The sequence below is a fragment of the Zosterops lateralis genome, assembly GCF_965231275.1.
Source record: "Zosterops lateralis genome assembly, chromosome: 16".
Classification (NCBI taxonomy): Eukaryota; Metazoa; Chordata; class Aves; order Passeriformes; family Zosteropidae; genus Zosterops; species Zosterops lateralis.
The window spans coordinates 7365343-7388693 of record NC_139776.1 but is presented as its reverse complement, the minus strand read 5'-3'; the positions used below and the strand labels follow the sequence as shown (position 1 = coordinate 7388693).

The following is a 23351-nucleotide window of genomic DNA, read 5'->3' as shown; positions in this document are numbered from 1 at the left end:
CGTGTCTAGGAAGGGGAAGCACTAATGGAGACTATCTGATGCTTAAGGCAAGCCTCGATTTTCTGTGATGGAGGGAAGACAATCCACTGCAGGGGCCTCACCATGCGGTACTGCGTGTCCAGCATCCACGCCTGTCCCTTGTAGCGCTCAAAGAGAGACCTCTCCATGCCAAGACTCTTGCAGAGATCATTGTTAACCACCGGCCGCAGCTGCTTGTGATCCCCCAGCAAAACAACCTGGAAGGAAGAGCAGACGCCTCAGCTGTGGGGTGGTGGCACTGCAAAGGCCACCAGCTCTTTGACAGGCTGTTTGTACATTCAGTGCTATATATTCATGTTACGCTTACAGCAACCTCAGCCAAAGACCACATTGGACATGACATAAAGATTCTGTCCTAGATAATGTTTCCATCTGATGGGAGGAAAACAAAGAACCATAGAATTCCAGAATCATAGAATGATTTGGATTGGAAGGAACCTTTAAGCTCATTCTGTTCCCTTCCACTAGACCAGGTTGCTCCAAGTCCTGTCCAACCTGGCCTTGAACATTTCCAACAATGAGGCAGCCACAGCTTCTCTGGTAACCTGTGCCAGAGCCTCACCATCCTCATAGGGAAGAATTTTTTCCTAATATCCAATCAAACTCTGCCCTCTGTCAGTGTGAAGCCATTCCTCCTGTTCCTGTCACTCCATGTCCTTGTCCAAAGTCCCTCTCCATTGCTCTTGGAGCACCTTTAGGCACTATAAGGGGCTCTAATGTCTTCCTGGACCCTTCTCTTCTCCAGGTTGAACAGCCCCAGCTGGGTCTATGCTTCTTGTAATGTTAATACTTTGTACCTGGGCCAGAATATTTTTTCGGTGGCAGTGATACCCACCCTATAAAAAAGCACAAACCTTAAAATCCTAACAGGTCTTGTAAGAGCAGCATGGTAAAGGATGGAAAAGGTCTGAGAGCCCTGAGCAGCTGCCCCAGAGACACACCTTTGGCAGGGACATACCTTCTCAGCACGCTGGTGGCAGACCAAGGGGATGAGGGTCTCAGGCTCTGTGGACATGGCACACTCATCGATGATTATCTGCTTGACATTGAGGTGCTCCAGGGCGCTGGCAGATGAGACAGAGCAGGTGCACAGGATGACATCGTGACATTCCAGCTGATACGAACGACCTTTTGACAACCAACCTTTGTACCTAGTGTGGATGCAGAAAACACCAGGTTATGCATAAGGGAAACACCTCCAGATTCCTCACGCAGGAACCAGGCAGAGTCTGTGCTTTCCCAAATGATTATGGCTTCACCTCCCTCCCCAGGATGAGCTGATGTTCCCAGAAAAGGGCTTTGGATGGACACTGTAAGCAATGTACTTTGTCCTGAACTCAGCAGGGCAAGGGGGTCTGGGTGAAGGATTCAAAGGTCACACAGGCAGAATAGGAATTTTGGTCCAGAGGGACAACAGCACCAGCACAGAAGTGATTCTGAGGCTCTGTGCTGTACCTGTAACCTTGAGCTCATCATTTTTTATCACTATTTTGAACACACAGTTTGTTAATCTGTGCTTCAGAGGTGGCACACAGCCAAAGTCAGCCATCTCTCACCAGGGACTCTTCCTACTCACTCCTTTGTTTCTTCTTCTGTGATCTCCTCTCCCCTCCTCACTCGAGCGTCAAACTGACAGATCTCCTGCCAGCAGGGGCTGGGCGCCCGCCGGATGCGATGATGCAGGATTATTTCGCTGAATAAAGAGTCAATATATAAATATTTTCCCTCAACACTGAGACCTGAGTAATTTCTTCTACAGTGAAGCGGACCACACCACCTGCCTATGTGGAGAAACCCCATTAGCTAAAAAACTCACAGCAAAACTTTCCCATCTTTGTAGACCAAATAATTCAACCTCGAGGACACAAAATACAACTGCTTCCCTTTAGCAGCTGCAAACAGGGATGAAGTCAGAGATGTTCAGGGCTGTTCCAAAAGGAGATGAAAACATCTAGGGACTTTTCAACAACCTGGATTTCCTGACTAGGTGCTACATGAGAGTGTACACATTCACTTGAAAAAATTAATTACAGATTAATTAGAAAGCAGGTTAAGAGTGCTGCTCTGCAGTGGTGGAAGGAAACTATCTGCTCTGGTTTGTTCAGCATTACTGATGCAGAAGCCACCTCTCCCCAGCATTCTAGGAGGCTCCAGGGCCATGCCATCCTACCTGAGCTCACGTTTTGGCTTTGCATCCCGTAGGGATTTACGGGAGATGTTCCGGTTGCTCCCGGGGTATGGGAATTCCATCGTCTCAATGGCCTCCCCATAAACCCTCAATGGTTTCAGGTTCTTCAGCTTCAGCAGCATCTCTGCAGAAGGAGGGCAGGTCTGCTCAGACAGCACCAGGCACTGGTGATGCTCAGGCCTGTCTCTCCCTGCCCCTCACTCATCATCCCATCTCCACTGATCCTTGCCCTGCAGTGCAGGGTCTTCTATAAGGACCAGCCCCACTTTCTATCCACACCAGGTGTTCTCCCTCCCACCAGTACAAGCCACTGCAGGGGCTTGAAAGATGATAGTTACCAGCTACAACATCAACAGACTTGTTGGATGGGCCACAGTACAAGATGCACTTTCTCTTCTTGCCATTTTCATCTTCCAAGTATGGTGTTTTGTCCTTCTCAACACTCTCCTCATTCAGTTTATGGAACCAGTAGACAATGTGAGTTCCAACAACAGTCTTCCCTGTGCCTAGAAAAAAAAACAGGAGTATGCTGAGAACATTTTAACCACAACACTCATGCTCTGGATCAGCATCCAGCTGATCAGCCATGAAATAAAATCAAGAATGGAGGGGCTGCTTTGCACAGCTATAGGTGATGCCAGCCCACGCTCCCTTCCCCTGGCTCACTGAAGGTCCTATGGAAAGCAGCAGATCAAATCTCACCTGCAATTCAAGTGCATTTTGCTGTCTCCCCTTACCTGGTGGGCCTTGAATGAGCATGAAGGATTTTCTCAGAGCATCCAGAACAGCCTGGTTCTGACTCTTGTTAAGTTTCCGGTAGCCAGGGATATCAAAGCATTTTTGCTGCAAGAGTCTGGATGTTGTCACTGTTACAGCAAAGAGTCAAGAAAACAAATTTAAAGGTTACTAAGGACAGCACAGAAGTGATTCAGCAAGAGGGTACAGCAGGTACCTAGTGATAGTGGTCCATTACAAAACCACGTAGAAATAATCCTTGTCCCATGCCAAGATATTCTGCCCATGAACCATCTTTGTGAGTGCTGGAAATGACAGTCTCAGCCGTGCCAGCCACCAGCACGGCATCCCAAATTACACAGCCCCTCCTGTCATGCCCTTGTCAGGGGAACCTCCTGATGTGGGAGCATCACCCCTGTGGCAAGGGCCCACAGAAACTGTCAGGGCACATGCCTGGCCAGAAGCAAGTAGCCACAAGGAAAGAAAGGTTAATATTTGCACTTACATTTTTGAGGAGGTTCATGGCCAAGGGCAATGCTTTTAACAAGGTCAGAGGCATACTTGAGCTTCCAAATTGCTTTTTCTTTCCGTCTGACAGACAAGGAAATATAAGAATGAATGGAATGTAGCATAAAATAGCTAAAGTTGTAATACAGCTTTGCACAACTGTCTTCCTTATTCCTTCTCTCTGCTTTGTTGTTGCATTAATTTCTTCCACAAAGAACTTAAACCACAAATAACATAAACTTATTCTGGTCCTCTACATCTGGGACCATTTCTCAACTGACTGAAGAGCTGAGCCTGCAAACATGTTGAGAACAAGGAACACAACTCGTGTCCCAACTCTGTTTCGTTATGGCCCACCCACTTTTACTGGATTAGCTTCCAATGTTTCCTAAAATTCATGCTGCAAAAGGAAGCACATTCTGCCCTGAGAATGCTACAGCATTGGGGGTGCACAGCAGCCTATGCTGTGTAAGGGGAAGGGCATCAGCTCTGATTTAAAAAGAGCAGAATTTGCTTTGCAGCAACAACAATGGGGAATGATTTGGAAATCAGGGAGCTCTTCTACTAAGCAAACCTCACTCCAGGGCTTCACTTGGCGTTTTATAACATATTGCAGCAATCCAGTAACATAAGAAGCAGGTGCTCAGGGAAATTTCATCACCTTCCCCTATATCCCCATTCTCAGGGACAACCAGAAGAGCAAGAGACCCTCTGGAGAACAGACCCAAGGAGTGATGCCACACCCCCCAAAGAGCCACAGCCCAACAGTATGGCCAGTCAGAGTAAGGATAAGGGCAGGTTTTTCAGGGGATCAGCAGTGAGGAAAGCCCATGGGGATTCAGCAAAGGGGTCCCATGGGAAGCCAGGTTAACCAGAGCACACTGCTGAGCCCACTTACATGTCTGGCAGCATCTTTGGAATGAGTTCCACTGTGAACCTGGCAGAATTCTCTGAGATCTCCACAGGGATGGTCTCCATAGACATATAGTGGATGTAAAAGTTCATAGTCTGCTCACTAGACCTGTCTGACTTCTCGTCATCATTGAACTCCTCCGTGACCCCATGAGCCACCCAGGTGTAGGTATCAGGATCAACCACAAGTTTGTTTTCTGTTGATTTGCCATTGTCAAGCAAAGACAGGTTCTGGAGGCCATGGCTAAGGCATTCCTCATCGCTCTGGGGGCTCTTGGGAAGTTTCAGCCCACCTAAACGAATGCACAGGTAACAGTGGAAGAAGTCCACTTCAATGGAGCAGTCCTCCAACCACTTCTTGTTCAGCACAAAGCTCCCTTGCAGCTGTCCTTTGCTTGTCCTTTGCTTTGCCCACTTTATTTTAATATCATGGAGAACAATCGAGTCATTCTCAGCCACAGCACACGACGCAGACTCCATGGCACTCATGGGCATCCACACCTTGTTGTACTCCGTCGTGCTCTTGTACCTGTCCTTGGACTGCAGCGTGGCGTAGGCTGAGAAGCAGTCGATTGGCTTCTCCATGTGCTGCAGGCAGACATCAAACCCTGGTGTCACACACCACAGCTGCACGAAGGGCACCAGGAAGCCGCGGCTGACGTCGGTGGTGAGCTGGAACCACAGCGCGTCCCCGGCACTCAGCTCCAAGGACAGCTCCATGTAGTGGGAGCAGGAGCTCCTCCGCACCCAGCCGATGTGCCGGTGGTACAGCTCCTTGCTCTGCTGCAGGAGGGACGCAGCCCTGTCAAACTCCTCGTTCCTGATGGCCGTGAGCACGTCTTGCCATGTCTGGGTATTGAGGAGGGTGACACTCTTGTCGCGGAGAGCTCCTTCCCGCAGGCTCAGCTCCTTTGTCCCTGCAGAGTACATCCTCCTCTTCCAGGTCATCCTGATGCTGTTCCGCTGCTGGATGTACAAAGGCTGTTCTATCAGCTGAAGGGACCTGTAGTTAATTCTCTGCGGATCTGGAAGACTCTCCTGGTTAAGGGGAAACAGGGCTTTAAAAAACCTGCTCATCTCTTCGACATCCACCACAAAGGCAATCTTCTGCAAGACTTGGTCCTTCAGCTGGCTGGCCATCTGCAGGGCGTGGGCTCTCTTCTCATATGCCATTGCCTGGCTATTCTTCCTGTTGAAGTCGTGACAGAGAAACTCAATGTCATCCGCAGAATAGATGACAGCCTTCTTGCGGAGCACAGAATGAAGGTGCCGCTGGACCACGACATCCACGTACCGGCGGATGGGAGAGGAGGCCCAGGTGTAGGAGTCAACGTGAAGGGAGTAATGGCCTGCCTTTGACTGGACAGTGGAGTTGGAGCGACAGAAGTAGGAGCGGCTGAGCAGTCTCCTGAACTCCAGGGTCACTTGAGCCAGCTTTGGGTGGATGTCATCAGTGACAACGAGGTCAAGCATCTTCTGGAAGTCACGGGCTTTAGCTGCTGACTGCAGGTGCTTCCAGATGGGGCCCAGAAGACTGAACTCTACATTTTTAGGGGAGTCTTGTCCAGGAAGTATTTCTCCCAGGTGATGCAAGAGATGAATGGACAAAGGAACTATGTGGCTGTACTTGTTTTTCATATGTGTCAGCTGTCCAAGACTTGGCTCACACTGACACCGGAGAGGAGTGATATTTCTGGTCACCTCATGGTTGGTGAGAAACTCAGCCACAAAACTATTGAACATGATCATTAACTCCTCTATCATCTGATGTGACCCCCTGTTACCTGGAGAACTTTCCTCATCCAGCCGGTCATAGAAACAGTCCTCCTGCAGCCGAAACTTCCGATGGATCCTGGAGAAGTGATAAGCTACAGCTATGCAGTCCTCCAGAGTATCAAAACGAAGGGCCCTTGCTGCTCCCTTGTAGCAGTTTTTAATGCAGAGCTCTGCCTCTTCGTAGGACAGCTGCCTGTCTGAGCGGATCACGGAGATGGTGAAGACTCCCTTTAACATCTGATCAGTCTCCTTCTCTACGGTGACAAACAAGGAGATCACCCGTCGATCTTTCTGAGGCAGGAGGCTGCAGATATCTTGGCTGATTTTGGGTGGGAACATGCACAGAGGCTCCTGTTTGGGAGCATAGTAGGTGACACCCCGCTTCTTTGCTTCCAGGTCCAAGGCACTGCCTTTGGGAATTATGCCAGCCACATCTGCAATGTGGATCCCAATCTCATAGTGACGCCCAAGATCCCTAACGCTGATAGCATCGTCCAAATCCCTGGCACCTTGGGGGTCAATAGTGAAGGTCATGTAATTCCGACAGTCCTTCAGAGTTTCCTTGGTGAGGTTGATGTTGCTGTTGGAGGTGTATTTGGCTGACTCTCTGGTGACAGCAGCTGGGTATTTGTTCTCCAAACCATACTCCAAGGCAAGGATCTTTAAGCCTTCTTCCAAAGTCAATGCTGCCTGCAGGATCTCTGTTATTATCCCCAAAGGGTAGTAAAACCCTTCCCGCCAGGAGATGACCTGGACACAGAAGAACTGGCACCTCCTTGTCTCCTGGCTGATCTTCTCACAGCTGACCACTCTGTACTTCCCATTGACAAGCTTGCGGATGGGAATGACATTGGGTTTCTCCTTCAGCCCTGGGACGAATATTTTGGTGACAGTGGGATCGATGGGTATCATCACACGGGGATCAAACTCATCCATCATGCAGATGAAGGTCCGTTCTCTCTCGGCGCGCTTCAGGATGCCCACCACCCTCCCCTGTGGGCGGTGGCTGCTGCTGTCCCCTGTGCTGTTCTGCAGGATTTCCACCAGCACCTCATCCCCAGTGAAGGCCGTCCCACAGTTAACTCTGCCTTTGATCTGGATGTTCAAAGCAGGGGAGTCATTGAGGGTGAAGGCAGAAGCTCTGTCGAACCCGTCTTTGATCAGCTCACACCTCTTGTACATTTGGGGGTGCATGTGCAGGTACTGCTGCATCGTCTGAGAAGGGAAGCTGACATACTCCCACTTGTCTTTCCTCTGGTTTGAAGCCTCGGACTTCACATTCAGCAGCCCTTCGTCAGATACTGTCACCAGCATGTTCTTGCTCTCATCCAAGAGCTCCTGGAGGATGGGATCATCGGCATTCATGCTCTCAAACTCAGAGCTCAAGGAGTCTGTGTCACTGTCCTCCTCATCCCCCTCCAGGCTCCTGCTCCAGCTCTCCTTGTCACATGCAGCCTGTTTGATCTGAGCCATCGTCAGGTTTTCCGGGAAGATGCTCCCCTTATCGATGCACTGCTGGATGAACCGTTTCCACACTTTGCTGCACTGGCCATGGGAGCACAAGGCCACAGCGTCCCCCACCACAACCACCAGCGACTGAGCCCGGGTCATGATGGTGTTGAGCACTCTGGCCTCGTTGAAGAAGTCAAGGTGGTGAGAGGCTGAGACACGCAGGCTCTGGCTGGTGTGGACCGTGCTGATGATTATGACTCGAAACTCACGCCCTGTACCAGAGGGAACAAGGGAAAAGTCACTCAGGAGAACCAATAGGGAAGACCCTGCCTGGCTGCCACCTGTCTATACTGTGTCACATGGCCACTGATGTAACCTCACTTGGCTGAAACATGGGGGTCACCAGATGTGGGCAAAGCAGCTCTTGGGGATCATGAGATCCTCTGTGCATGAACCAGGATGGACACAGAAGGCACCACCACCCGCACACCAGGGAGGGAAGGACAGCTTGGAGATGGGGCGAAGGCAGAGCACTGGAGCAGGGCAGCCACGAGCACCCACAGAGTAGCCCAGTGTGCCCAGTGCCACCAGCCTCTCCTTGCAAACACAGGAAGAGTTTGCTGTGAATCTCAAATTCCCTGGAGGAACTGAGGGTCTTACAGGAACAAGAACAATGATCATTTGCAAGGATCCCTCTCCCCTCAGGAAGAGCTCTACTGATCACACAACAAATAACAACCAACAAGAGGCACCCTAGTGATGTCAGAGCTGGGAAGAGGCTGCAAAGAAAGGGTGTGGAGATCACAAACACCCCCTGGGGTCAGTTATTCTCACCACAAGGAGTCCCAGTTGCGCAATAAAAAAAAAAAGATAATAAAAACACGGATGAGTCATAAATTAAGTCCTTGAGGACAAAACCAGCCTTATCCCTCTGTTGTCATCCAGAGCAGGAGACTCCTCCTCTAGTGAGCTGTTCTGTGATTGGTACCCATCCTGATTTCAATTCCCTTCTGTCACTTGCTCCCTCCCTGGTACTTAGGGCTTCACATGATTCACACATACACAAGTCTCTGAGATGGCACTTACAGGGTTTTTACCCTCCCACAAAGTAACGTCCATACATTTGAAATGAGTTGACAGTTGGGTGCAGATTTAATTCAGTGTGAAATCTTATTCACTCAGAAAAAGACAAAATCAAAGATCTACCAACCAGAAGGGGATGGAAATCAGCCAAAGGAGTTCCAGGCACTCCCTCCTAATTGGTCTTATGTGGACTGGGGTGGTGGCAGAGACACCAAGAGGGCAGGGGAGCTCTGCCTGGCAGCACCTCCCAGAGAGGTATTTTTCCACAATAATAGCCAATATTTTGCATTTCAGAAAGGAGGACAATGTAAAGATTAAACTCCTCTGCTAATGACCTGTGTCTGCTCCCCCTGCCTGTTACACAGTGGCTGTAATTGCTATGGACCCTCCTGTCCACCAGCATGACTGCAAAAGCTGTGTATGACTTTCACACAGAAGACCCCAAATGCAGCCAGGCACGAGGGACTGCTGCACAAGACACAAACCTGGCAAATTTTCATAGTTTTCCACCACCACATCTTGTAGCTGCTTTTTCCTCAGCTCTTGTCTTGTTGCAGAAACCTGGTAAGAAAGAGGCAGAACTGAACTCAGCTCAGAAATGCCACCCACCAAACACCAGGGTCCCTCATCCTACCCAGCTGCAGATTCCCCAAATTACTTGAAAGCAGCCACACATCTGGGCTGACTTCAGCCAGAGCTCCCACTGCCCTATCATTAACCTGCCTAGAAGATGCTGATAGAAGTGTTTAACTGAGCCATCCCACCATCCCTGCTCCAACCACCCAGGACACGCTACCTAAACAGAGAGTGCCTCAAAAAACCACTGAAGTCACATGACACCGCAGATTTCCCATTTTTACTAGCACAAATAATAATAAATAGATTAAAAGATCTTTCTTAGGGAGTGTTTAGTCAGCAGTGCAGGCATAGCCCCCTCAGATGGAATGCAGGATTCCTCTACACACCTGCATCCCATGGGAGACCACACAGATCTTCTTCAGATCCCGGGCACCCCACTCATCTGGCCACCTCTGGTAGATCTCCTTCACTTTCTCAACCACTTGTGTTATCTCAGAGACATTTTGCCAAGAAATCATGGAGATATCCCTTTCAGCCACACCAGACACATAGCAGAACACGAGGGGATAAATTTCAGGATGGGGTGGGATGTTCCCACTGGCTTGGATAGCATTGCCCTTGCCGATGTAGAAGTGCTTGGAGATGAACTCAATAATGCCGGCAGTGGAACGATAATTCTCATTGAAGATGATCCTGCTTTTCTTGGCCACCTCATGACTCTCCTTCTTGTAGAAATAAAAGAGCCGGTTCAAGAGGGTGTGATCAGCAGATTGCCCACTCTCAACACTGAACAGCTTTGGGGTTATCTGCTTGTGGTCTCCAGCCAGGACAATGCGGGTCTCAAAAGTGGCGTAGGAGAGCGGAACCAAAGCTTCGCACTCCAGCATCTGCGCAGCCTCGTCGATCATGATGTGGGTGAAACAGCCTCGGGGGACCTTCAAGTCCTTGGACAGCATGGATGTGGTGATAATGATGCGGTGCTTGTCGATCTCAGCCTGTGTGGGGTGGCGGAAGGAGCGCTGGTCTGGCGAGAGGCAGCAGTACATCTGGATGATGGGGTCCGTCATGTTGACGGGGCGGTCGGTGAAGATGATCCGCAGGGGAACAGCCCATGGATGCCCCTTGGTCACATAGTTGTGGAAATACTCCCGGATGTAAATGTCAGCAGCGCTGGAGGGGAACAAAAGGGAAAGGCATCAAGGAATTGCTGGTGCTGTTCCTAAATTCGGTGAGACAAAGTTCTCTCTCATCATTCTGCAACACTCATCCAGTTTCTCTCCTGGCTCTGGTGATACCACACTTGTCACAGCAGACATTCACAACTGCACAAAGAAACCAGTGCCTACGCAGCCACCAATTCCCAGCCTCTTTCAATAGTATGATTTAAAATAGGAATTGGTATTTGAGACTACAACATCTCTTGACACTCTTATGGAAAAATGTGATGTGCCCAACAAAACCTGCAGCCCTGATGCTGTCCAGGGCCAAGTGACAAGGAGCTCTCCTCTGACAGCAAAGCATCCACACCCGCAGGTAAGATAAGACCTACAGGAGAAGCTTCCGTGCAAGCAAACAGCCTGGAACAGGCTAAGATTAGCAGTTGCCATCTATTATGCATTAAAAACTGAGGCAGTAACAGCCTGCAGGATCAGATGTGGACACTCTTTTCAGTGTAACTGCTCTAATTTTAACAGTCTTGTCCTGGTTTCTCTGAAGGCAGATCCAATGGCATTCAGACCAGATCTGCATTTCCTCTTCCCCAAACTCTCCCTGTAAAAGTCAATAGATTGGCATGTACTTAGAGCCAAACAGTCTTCAAGGGCAACTAGAGCACAATATTATCCCAGCATGGTCAGGCAGCAGTTTTCTACTTCTTGCAGTACACAGTAAAGGCTGGAGAAAACTGTATCTCCAGCCACATTCCCATTTTATGATGGGGCAGGAATACGTTAAGTGTTGAGGCCAGGATGGACAGGGCTAGGGGAAGGGTTTGGAACAAGACAAGCTGTAATGTCCTTTCCAACCCAAACCACTCAGGGATTCTGTGAGTCTGCACTGGCTTTTCTACAGACTTCCACCCATGCTAGGCTTCCTCCTAGCAGGAACTAGAGCAGTTTAAAATAAATTCAATAAAAACTAATTTATTTAAACATGCAATTGAAGTGCACACCAAGAAAATGGCACCTTGGCTCTGGCTCTTACACCCTGGCTCCCCTACACTCCCTCCAGAGAGCAATGCACCAGCTTGCCCACAGTTCTCATTGCCTCTTCCCTGCTAACCTGTTTGTGTGAGTGCAGATCAACACCCGTGTGTTGGGCTGCTTGAGGATCTCCAAGGTGGCCATGGCCAAGGTGAATGTCTTCCCTGTGCCGAAAGGCCCATAGATGAGCAGAGGTGGGACCTGCCGGCTGGTGGTTGGCTGGCCCATGATGAAGGAGATGGCTTGTTTCTGCTTGCTATTCCCTTTCTGTGGGGACCCAAGAGAGTAGGGGATGGAGCAACTGGCAACATCTGGCATGACCAGCTTCTCATCCAACAAGCTGTCCACAGCCTGGTGCCACTGCCGGAACAGCAGCTGGTCTATTTGGAACTGGATCTCCACCTTGTGGGAGGTGTTTGCCTTGAAGTTCAGCTCAGAGCAGCATCTGCTTGGTATCCGTAGCCAGATGGTCTTCTCTGTGGTGGCTTTATGCTCCACAAAAACTTCATAAACCCGGTTGTCCACAGGTGGGTCAAGGGCCAGTAAGGCAGTGGGCACAGACCTGCTCAGCACGTACCCCTCATCCGTGTCTGGTGAGAGGTTGTAAGGGGTAGGCACTTCAGCAAACAACTCCCCAGACTGAGCGAACTTCGCCCCCATGGAGAGGCTCTGCAGCATAGGGGTCAGCGAGATGAGCACACACAGGTTGAGTCTGGAAGGAAGAAACACCCAAGTGAGGAGCAGAGAAAGATCTGTCAGTTCCTGAGCCCTCCCCCATGGAAATGGGATTGCCACCTACACCCAGACAGGGTCTGCCCCAAAGCAGAGGCAGAAACCATGCTCTAGCTAATCCACGGCCAAAGGATGAGACCCAGCAACCCATCCTTCTCGGCAGGTTTCCTGTATTCTGGGAAGGCACCACAAGACCCAACCCAGAATGGACAGAAGACCTCAGGAGCAGCATGACCGCAAGGGTTAGCAATAGATTTGTGGTCCCCAGTGAAGGGGAACCCCAAAAGGGTTCACGCCTGACACTTACTTGGCAATCAGGGCCTGCTCAGCTTCTTCCTCACGGAAGAGGAAGCTGTGCATCCTCTCCCGATAGTTGAGCCGGGTGATGGGAATGTCTGCACTACCCTCACTTTGGTAATCCAGCGCCAGGGAAGGAGGTTTGTACTTTGCCAGCAGAGCCACATCTTCATCGGTCTTCGGCATGCTGGGAACGATGATCCGGTTACCGCGATCCCAGCGCACAAAGTTGACGGGGCGGCTGCTCTCCCTGGTGCTGGGGACGTGCTGGGGGGTCTCCCGCCGGCCCACCCTCACCTTGATCTTCTGCATGAGGACGGGGCGCTTCCCGAAGTCAAAGACCACCCACTGCTCGAAGATGCCCAGGATGCAGCTCTCCATGCTGACCTCCACCAGCGCGGTGCGGGGCGAGGAGGACACGGTGGCCACGTGCTCCCCACAAATGTACTGCAGACCCCGGGAAAGCCCATTCCCCGAGAAGTAGAAGGTGGCTCCAGGCTCCCGCTTCAGCAGGGCCACGTGCTGCAGATGCATCTGCCATTGAGGACAAGACAGGGACACAGTGAGGACAGCCCACGGGAAGAGCCCAGCAGCTGGTGAGGTGTTCCAGCAGCATTTCCTAGAAAAAGCTGCTAGAGGAACCAAACACTGTCAGTCTCAGCACAGCTCATTCCTCATGCAATCCCACAGCAATTACTTTAAGGTCTCAGAGAACCTCAGGTTTCAGTTTAATATCAACCAGTGTGCAGTAAATGGGAAATCTACTTTGGAGAAGACAGGCTTTTGCCCCCAACATCCAGAAAATCCTGAGCAGGAAAGCAGCTGAATATTTGTGATGGTACAGAGGAGGTGTTGAGAGCAGCCAGGTCTGTCCCAGGACCACCACACATGACAGGGGACACAGTGGCTGCACCCCCTGCACACAGCCCCAGTGCAGGCACCAGCTGAGCAGCTCCTGAATGCCCAACACATGTCCTCATTTAAACATGCCCAAATCCCCATCCTTCTGCCCCTTGCAGAAATAATAACTAAAAAAAATCCCAACCAAACAAAACCTTCCAAAGGACTGAGCTTACCTGAGAGTGGATCTTGAACCGCCACTGGTATTTCTTCTTCCTGTCCTCCAGCTGCACATGCAGAGGCTGCTCACACACAACTTGGACACCCTCGACATGCTCAGCCATCTGTAGGGAGTCACGAGAGGAGAGGGACTGAAGGCAGCATCCTAGAGACACACCTCAGAGCCCTTCACAGTGCCATCTTCATCCTTGCCTTTATGCTACATCCTCCCAAGAGGGATCAAGAGTACATCCTCATATTCCATCCTCACCCACTGCTGCTCCAGGTCCCTACACAACAGCCCTGAGAAGCCAGAGGACCCACGACATAGCTCAGGTACCCCAAGCAGGCTCTCAGGTTGCTGTCTCCAAAGAGATGAAGGCAGGAGGAAGCCACATCCCTTCTTGCATCCCCATTAAAAAGGTGAGCAGTGGGCTCCATTCCCAAGCTCTCACACCAAAGCACTCCCACCCTGTGCCCACCACTCACAATTAACACCTCGTTGGAGCACTTCTTATACTCATCAAGGAGCCGGTCCTGATAGGACAAGAGCCCATCCTTCAGGGCTTGCTTCTTTTTCTTCATGGAAACCTTCACCCTCTGGATCCACTCCTGCAGCTCCTCTTTGGAATGAGCCTTGGTACAGCTGTTCCCCATTTCACACACCTCCGCTCTGTCGGGAGAGAGGTGTTCCAGGTGCCATCCGTGCCCGGTGGCAGGGGGATCCTCAGGGAGCTGGCAGCCCCCTGCTGCCCCTGCCCTCTTCCCTGTTGGATGCCTTACCTGCTACACAGTGAGAACTTGTTCAGGCCGAGCGGCGGCGCGCGGTGCACCCACTGCATGGAGCTGTCAGCCGAGATCATCTGCACGTGCTCGATGGAGGAGCAGTGGTTCTCAAAGCTCTCCTGCGAGTTGCAGGTCACCAGGCAGATGGAGCAGTAGAAGTGCACGGGCTCAGGCGCTGCTGGCTTGCCGTTGGTGCTGCCAGTGGCCACAGAGGGCAGCAGGTCGGAGCGCAGCAGTCCGTGCTCCCTCTCGGCCTCCCAGACGGCCATCTCCACATCGCTGTGGGCGTACTGGCAGCGCTGCGGGCCGTGCCTGCAGGGCCGGCCCCGGGACACAAACCGGCAGTAGTTGAGAGTCTCCATGAACTCGGGGCAGGGCCGGATGGCCGTGTACTGCTGCTTCTTCTGGCTGTCCAGCAGTGCGTGCACCAGGAGCGGGTCCCAGGTGTGGTGGGACTCACAGAGCCACCCGCTGCCACCCACAGTGATGCGCTGGGGGCAGCCGAAAAAACAACGCTTGCAGATCTCCTGGAAGTGCCCCCCGAACTCGCTGATGATCTCACTGGCAGCACTGGCAGCAGGTTGGGGGGTGGCAGCAGGGTGGTCCCCCAGCTGCGCCCGCAGCACCGCTGCCTTCAGCCAGCGCCGCTCCAGCTGGTGCTCCCTCTCAAAGTTCCAGACCATGGCCTCCTCCGGGCTCCAGGCAAAGGTGCACTGGTTCTTGTGCCTGCTGCAGCCCGTGCCCATCACGTAGTACCTGCAGACAGCGTAGCGCGCCGGGTTGGGGAAGCCGGGCCGCCGGGACACCTTCCTCCATGCCGTGCTCCTGCGGCTGCGGCAGCGCGCCAGCAGGATCTCGTACATGCACTTGTGCTCCACCTCCCGCGGGTGGTAGGTGATCTCATTCTCCTTCACACTGCACTTGGAGCAGACCAGGAGCAGATCCAGCTGCTGCTGGAGGCTGCCCAGTGGCACCTTCGGGCCGTTGGCTGTTGGCATCTTTGGCAGCAGCTTGAGTGGAGCAAAATTAATGGCAGGAAGATCTCAGAAGGTGATGCCGTGGGGAGGAGGTGCCATGGGGTGAGTGGCCTTGTCCTTGCTCACTGCATACCTGCAGGTCATCGGTGCAAGCTCATGAAGCCTAACAAAGAAACAAAGAACAAGTGACTTAACAGGAAACATCAGACAATCCCTGGCTGGGCACACGCAGAGGCATTGGCACAGCCAGGAACCTCACAGCAGGCAACCTTGGCTCAGCACTCTCTCCCCCAGCTCTGTTCCCCCACCAGCCCAGGTCCCAGGGGAGTATTTTGCACAGGAATCAATCAGACTGTCAGGTGGTGCTGGTTCCCAGCAGGGCTCAGCCTGGTGCCCAGTGTCCCCATAGACCACCAGCATTTACCATCCAAAGTGGCAAGCAGTAAAGCAGTGACTGATCCAGAGGGCCCAGCACAGCCCCCACAGCAGCCACTGATCTCTCCTGACCCACAGCCACGTGATCCAACTTCCTCTTCCTGCTGCCAGCACCTGCCCCACCTTGGGTCCCTCCTGCCAGCTTTCTCTTTGTCCTGTTTTCTTCCCTGAGTTGGCCAGGCAGCCCCACGCCTGGAGCAGGAGAAACCCAGCTCCATCCCCTCAGCCCATCTGCCCTGTAGCACAAAAGATTAATTGGAATTAATTAATGAAGCAACCACCCTCTTTGCTCCTGGGATGCAGCACCCAAGGCCGGGAGATGGGCATGCTGGAACAGGGGCCTGCCCTGCCGGCATCTCTCCAGCTGACAGCTCGGTAAACATCCGGCTGGGAGAGCTCGGCCCTGGTGGTGAGGAAGGCAACTCACAGCTCACTGCCCTCTCCAGCCACCAGCTCCGGCGTTTGCCATCAGTTTCCTGGGTAACCAGAGGCCAGGAGCATCCCTAGGAATGATGCCGCAGGGTTTTGTGGCTGGGCCACGTGGTCAGGGTGAAGGGAATATGCCCGGGCACATCTGTGGGCAGGGTGTGCTGCCAAGAAAAGCCACGGGCCTCGTGCTGAACACCCAACTCTGTTTCCTGGCCAGCAGCCACCACAGATTGGCTCTCTGGCAATACCAGGGAAGTGTAAGATTTGCATCTGAGGTCCAGTGGACAATGGAGTAGGAAGGCAAACCGTGCATTGCTTCTGCACTTTTAATTAAGAGTCTTTTCCTCTACTCTGGGACAAACAGGATGCTGCGCAAAGTGGACAGGGAGTGCTGAGGCTGCTGCTCCAGCTGGAGCTCCAGACAACAAACACCAAGCTGGAAGTGGCTGGAGCATCACCCACATTCCCAGCCTACCCTGAAAGAGCTCCTCAACTCCCATCCCAGTGTCACAACATCCACCTGCTGCTGAGCCATGAAGGAGTCATCTAATCCTCCTTCTCCGTGTGCATCAGGTCAGACACGTGCTGGGTGGATAAACACCCGCTCGGTTTATCTCTCAAGGCCTGGCAGCAAGCCTGGCGCTGGGCAGAGCTGCAGGTTTCTGCTTTGGGAAGTTGTGGGATGCCGTGGCAGACTCCCACGCCAGCGCTGGATTGATTTGGGTCACTGTGCCACACCACTGTGCCTTGCCACGGGCTCTGCATCCAGAGCTAAATCACCCAGACTAAGCTCTGTGACTTCGCTTCCAAATCTTTACTTGAAGCACTCAGTGCAGGCTGGCACTGAAAGAAGAGCAGTGACCCCGAGCTGGCTGGGGCCAGCAGACAGCCAGGGTTATTCCTATCCTCTGGCTGTAACAAGGCCATGGTCATTGGAATAAAACTTCCTGCAGTCCAGGGGCCGAGAGCTTTTTGTTTGTTCTGGTTCTACCACAAAAAAAGAAAAATTGGAGCCACAGCTGAGGTTCTGGTGCTGCCTGATTGCTGCCTGATGCAGATAAAATGCTTTGCACTGAAATGAAATAATCTGAGAAAATTTGAAAATAAGCCCCTATAAAGAGAGGAGGGGAGTGGAACAGTCTGTCTCACACCCAAGGGCATCAAGGGATGCTCCTCTGATTCCCAGCCAGACAGCAAAGGCAGCACAGTGCTGGTGGGGGCTGCAGACCCCCTGGAGCTGCTCCTGTCAAACTGCTCTAGGCTGTGAGCACCAGAAAAACGCTTTTATACTGGGAACCAGGCAGAATTCTGGGGAGACACAGCCTGCTCCGAGGGCTGGACTGCAGGAGGGAAAACCCCTGCACCTTTTAGGGGCCAAAATCCCTCCTGTTTGAGCCTGGGGAGACTGTTCGCTGGAAGAGAACATTCCCACTCGGCTTTCCCGGGAAATCGGGGATGGGCTGGAGCTAAGCGGGACCGCAGGGCAGGGGGAGGTTCAGCTTGGCCCAGGGCAGGGGGGACACGGGGGCGGCGGGGCCGGGCTCTCCCCGAATCCCCCGGCGGGAACGCCCGGAGCGGGGCACAGGGCACGCTCGGCCGCCGAGAGCCTTGCAGCGCCTTTGAAGCTGGCGAGGGCAGCATGTTCCCGGTGGAACTGACATCTGCAGTTTCGGGAACACTTTGGTATCCCTCCGATAGCAGTTCCACCTTCCTTCCTCTGGAAGTCCCCGCCTCCGGCCGAGCCCTCCTGGGAAAGGCTCCCGAGCTCAGGGTTTGCGCGACATCTGTGCAACACCGTAACTGGTGAAAACTCCAGTGTACCTCGGTTACACACACGGGAGAGACAGAAATCTGATCGCTCCGTGCAGAGGGAGCCGAAATTCCCGGTCCCGGCACGTCCAGAGCGGCAGAGCCCACGGGAGACGCTCCTGCAGCACCGCCGGCACCCACCCAGGTTAAATGTGTAAGAACTGCCCATAAAAACCGTGCAGGACAGGCAGGGTGCCGCTGGAATTCATGCCTAGCCAAGGCATCCCAGCTGGAGAAAGCTAAGAGGGAATATTCCACCTTTAAAGGGGTCATTCCCCTGCTGTTTATTTTTTTTAAGAAGGCGTTTGATTTTGGGCAAACTGCCAGAACATGCTCTGGGTCTGGAGGTGGGAGGGAAGAGGAAGGGGAAGTGCAAACCGCGCTCAAAGTCTCTGCACAGCACTAGTGCTGACGCCAAATTAAAGGTTTTTCCTCTGTACAGCACTCTTATACTAGGAAAAAAAAAATTAAAAAAAAAAAAAAGAGAGAGAGAGAGCGAAAGAAAAAAAAAAAAAAAAGAAGCTAAGAGAACTTTTGCAATCCAAGCTTGGGTGGAGAAAAGATACAAGAGATGAAGAAGCTCAGGGAGGTGTGCCCCAAGACAGCTGTCCCACTGAGAACAAAACTGATGTCAACAGGGCAAAATCTAAATGCTTCAGGGAAGGTAAGAGCGGATGGGAAACAGTATTTACCAGGAAGCCACAGACCACGATTTACAAGCTGAATTTTGTATATTTCAAGAAAAACAACCTTTTTTACACTGATCGTGAAAAGCTCAGCCTGACATTTAAAGCCACTCACATCCTGCTGATGGGTGACAAATCACCAGAACAGATAGAGGCTGGTTTATTGTACCCCCAGCCACACCTGGGCGAGTTCTGCCTCTCTCCCAGGCACCAGCACAGCCCCACGCAACCTCTGCCCAGCTCTGGTCCAGCCTTGCCACAAACCAAACCCAAACAGAGCACACCACGGCCTTGCTGATGGCATTTCCTCCACGCTCAGGAAGATGCTTTGGGTCAGGGCCGGGCCACATTGTGTCCAAAGCATCGTCCCTGGCAGGCGCCTTGCAGGGCAGCACTGCAGCCAGAGATAATCACATTTCCCTGGAATTGGCGAGGGGAAGCACGGCTGTGGTGGAGAAATGCTCATGGTGCCCCTGCATCCCGATGCTCTGCACCCACCCTATCCCACCGGGAGGAAGGCAGCCCTTCTCTGAGCTCTTGGCTTCGTTAATTATTGACAGAAAATTAGGCAACGTGCTACGCTGGAGTAAGCCAAGTGCCCCTCGATCAGAGAAAGTGACGTGGATCAGAGTGTTGGGATAGGGATGGGGACAGGGGACCATATCCTCGGGTGGCTGCAGCTCCACATCCCCGTTACCAGACCTAGCCGAGCACTGGCCCTTGGAAGTTTTTCTACGGCTACAAGCAGCGCTCAGAGCAACAGTGCAAGACCTTCCCAGCATCTCCAGCACCCCACCAGCCATCAGTGCAGCCAGGGCGACTGGGAGGGTCTGCAAACAGTGGAAGAGGGGCTGCCTGGCAGATGCTGCCCAGTGCCCCCCACCACCACCCGCAGCCCTCCCGGCTGTACCAAACCCGCATCCCTCTGGAATCTCCCTCCAGTGCAAAAACAGCCTCCAAAGTTCTTGGCGCCCCCCTTTCCCAGCCTTTTTCAACCACACAGCTCACTCCACATCCCACTCAAGAGCTGGCACTCCCAGCCCGCCTGCTGCGTGACAGCCGCGACACCACTGCCCGCGTGTGTTTGCGGCCACAAACCCTCCAGTCTGTGCAGAGTCCCGGCACACGTGGACCCCGAGATGCTGCATTTGCTTTTATCCAACTGTCAGAAGTTCACCGGGAGCTCCCAGATGCCCCTCCCGGAGTTCAGAGGCGGCGGCAGGGTTAAAACATCGCGGACCGGGGACCATCGAAGGCAGCGCTGTGCAGCCCCGGGGTTCTCCCCACCCTCCACACAGGGCTTTGCACCTCAAAACCTGCACTCCGGCTAATGATCCTCCTCTCCCGAGCGCACCCCAGCCCAGGCAGGGACGCTGCGAGCCGGGCCGGGGGCTGAGCGGGATGCGCGCCCCGCACGCCCCGCAGCATCCCGCACTCCCTGCAGCGCCCCAGGGCTCCCTGCGGGGCTACCGGGGGCACCCTCGGTCCTGCAGCCCCCCAGGGCGCTCCGCTGCCCGCCCATCCCCGGGGCTCCCCCACCCCCGAACGCCCCCGCCGCTCTCACCGCCGCCGCCGGGCTGGGGGGACCCGCGGGGGGCCGGGGACTCGCCGCCGGCGCCAGTTTCGGTTCTCGGGCCTCCCTGCATTCAAACCGGGGCCGGACTTCGCGGAAATTGCATCACTGCGGCCCCGCCCCGCCCCGCCCGCCGGCACCGGGGGGAGCAGGAGCCGGCACGGGCATCGGGCACCGGGCAGGGAGAGCGGCACCGGCACCGAGGAGAGCCCCGGCGGGCACCGGGACCGCCACTGGGAGCGGGGAGCCGGCCCCGGACCAGAGGGACAGGGGGTGGGGTGGGGGGACCGGCACCCGGGGCACCGAGGGGAGCGGCACCAGCATCCCGGGCAGCGGGAGCCGGTACCGGCCCCGGCGGGACAGCAGCACCCGCACCGTGCAGCGGGCAGGACGGGCGCTCCGGGGAGCCCCAGCCCCACAGCCCGGCCCCTCCCAGCCCCGCAATCCCCGCACATCGGGGCCCAGTCTCCCCCCGGTGTGTCCCCCAGTGCAGAGGGGCCGCTCGGGGCGCTGCTCACCCGCAGCAGGGCCGGGTTCCCCCTCTCGGGTTCGGTCCAGAGACGGGAGCGGCGGCACCGGAGTTTGAGGTGACTGTTGAGAAGTAGCCCCTGTCCTCAGCCCGGCCGCCTTTTTAACGGGCTGGGGGCGGGGGTAGGTAGGGCAGAGCGCCGCTCTCCTTTCTGTTCATCATCACTTTCGTTTTCCGTTCTGTTCTCCTGGCGCGATGCACCCGCTGCAGAGCTCAGCCTCGAGCCAAAACCAAACTCAAACCCCAAATCCACCCCCGGCAGCAGCCCAGTCTCATTTCCATCCTGTTTCGTGGGGCAGCACCGACAGGCGGGGGCCCAGACCCCGCGGCCCGGTTTGTGGGTACCTGTTACCACCACAGCGGCACCTTCGGCTGATGCTCAGCGCCCGGGGAGTGCGGGTTCCTCAGCACCCGGCCTGTCCCTTCTCAGCCTCTTCACTTCTCACCAAACCCATCCCACGACAGCTCAGCACCTCAGCAGAGCCGTCCCCTCCCCCTGCGGTTTGGTGATGGGCCAAATTTGCAGCTCATATACACAGAACCGACCAACCCTGACACCTGATACAACCCCAACACACACGCCCAAACAAAATCTCAGGAAGCTCGTCTAAGAGCCCCAGCCCCAGGAAACCACAACAGCAGCCACATCTCACCAGCCTGGACACAAGGCTTCAGGAAGTCCTTTAAAGGCCTGTAAAGCAGGTGCTGTGCACAACATTGAGGTCAAGCCCCAGTATTCCCACTGAATGGAATTATCTTCATGCCAGAAACCACCTGCAAACCCTGGAAACAACCAGGGGAAACTAACACACCTCCAGCTACAAAGTGTCTGTAAAATATCACAGGCACCAGAGGCAAAGTGTCCCTGCTGACAGGGACTGTTCAATCCTTCCATCGACCGATGGGCAGGTCGTGCTTGGTGGTGCCACCTCAACGCAAAATCAGCTTTAGCAACAAAAGAAAAGTTTTTCCTCAAAGCAAATGGGAGGAGGAGACACAGAGCCAGCCTATGGGGCACGGCGGCACTGGAGCAAGGAGGAAGGAGGGGCAGAGACCATTTTCTGGCACATTTGTCAACACTGGTGGAAAGAGGAAGAGAAACCATGTTTTTGACCTTCCTGCTTTGTGCAGTCGCAGCCATTGGGTGCCTCAGAGGGAGCTTTCACCTTGCTCCCATCCAGCAGCACCCTGGGGAGCCAAGAAAAGGGTTTTCCCACTGAGGAGAGGGACAGCCCAGGCCTCTGGGTGCTGAATGGACTCACTGGGCACTGGATGGATCCCAGCAGAGCACTGGGTGACTGTGGAAACCAGGCATTCCTGGGCAGCAAAGCCACCAGGTCTGTGCAACAACACCCTGGTCACTGCTGGAGCCATGGCAGGCTGGCCACCTGCACAGGGCCGTGGCTGTCAGGCTCTGCTGCACTCTGTGCTCTGTCAGTGAGGGGCAGTGGGTGGCTCAGCCCCACACCAGGACCTGACCCCATGGAGCCCCTGTGCTCAGTGTTCCCATCTAGGAAAGGGCTTCCCAGCTTTGTCCTTGCAGCTGCCATGGGAACTGTTATGGTTTGTGCAGCACCAGGGCCCCATCCCTGCCTGGGGAGGAGTGACCAAATGAAGTCCATCCCAATTTGCTACTGCCTAGGACAGAAATCATCTCTGCAGTCTTGACTCTAAGCCACAGCAAAGGTCTCTGTGAGAGCATCAGACAGCGGTGGCAAACAAACAAAATAGCTGGCACTACTCTCCTGAGGAGGCAGGACGGGCAGTGCCCAGCTCACCCAGGGGGAGCAGCCTTGGCACTGAGGCTTCACTCTGGTTTTACAGGTGGGATAGCTGGAGGTTTCACCGATTTTACAGGTGGGATATTTTCCCTCCAGCTCTAGAAGCAAACAGCTTTCACTGTACTACATAAAGCTTCCGGCCCTGCTCAACACACAAGGAGCAGCCCAGGGAGCAGCCCAGGGAGCAGCCCGGGGATCAGCCCAGGGAACATCCCAGGGATCAGCCCGGGGGGCAGCCCAGGGAACAGCCCAGGGAACAGCCCAGGGATCAGCCCGGGGATCAGCCCAGGGAACAGCCCAGGGATCAGCCCGGGGATCAGCCCAGGGAACAGCCCGGGGAGCAGCCCGGGAAGCAGCCCGGGGGGCAGCCCGGGGAGCAGCCCAGGGAACAGCCCGGGGGGCAGCCCGGGGAGCAGCCCGGGGAACAGCCCGGGGAGCAGCCCGGGGATCAGCCCGGGGATCAGCCCGGGGAACAGCCCGGGGAGCAGCCCGGGGATCAGCCCGGGGAGCAGCCGGCCCTGCCGTCCCTCCATCGCTGGCGGCAGAGCTCGGGAAGCCACTGCTGGAGCAGGGAGGAGGCAAAGCTGCGTCACCACATCCCCGGCATTAGGGCGGGGGAGAGCCGAAACCCAGGATCTGCCGATTTTAGACAAACAAACAGCGAGCCGAAAGCTCCGAGTTTCGGTTTCCATTCCCGCGGTGACACGGCCGAGACACGGAGCGATTTCCCCAGGAACAAACCATCGCTGCTGTTCCCCGCCCCAGCGCCAGACACGGTGCCCTTTG

General features: G+C 54.3%; 1 protein-coding gene across 1 annotated transcript in view; it reads right to left on the bottom strand.

Annotated features, from left to right (window-relative positions):
* HELZ2 (helicase with zinc finger 2) overlaps positions 1-23351 on the bottom strand; it is a 30711-nt gene that overhangs the window by 5636 nt on the left and 1724 nt on the right. Inside the window, exons 2-16 of the mRNA XM_083873235.1 lie at positions 14344-15486; positions 14050-14233; positions 13578-13685; positions 12512-13035; positions 11552-12184; positions 9658-10441; positions 9178-9253; positions 4368-7881; positions 3468-3553; positions 2965-3093; positions 2566-2733; positions 2210-2351; positions 1616-1732; positions 998-1190; positions 102-236 (exon numbers count right to left, since the gene is read on the bottom strand). Of these exons, the coding sequence (XP_083729361.1) occupies positions 102-236; positions 998-1190; positions 1616-1732; positions 2210-2351; positions 2566-2733; positions 2965-3093; positions 3468-3553; positions 4368-7881; positions 9178-9253; positions 9658-10441; positions 11552-12184; positions 12512-13035; positions 13578-13685; positions 14050-14233; positions 14344-15344 (7794 nt within the window). The 5' untranslated portion in view covers positions 15345-15486. The remainder of the gene's footprint in view (positions 1-101; positions 237-997; positions 1191-1615; positions 1733-2209; positions 2352-2565; positions 2734-2964; positions 3094-3467; positions 3554-4367; positions 7882-9177; positions 9254-9657; positions 10442-11551; positions 12185-12511; positions 13036-13577; positions 13686-14049; positions 14234-14343; positions 15487-23351) is intronic.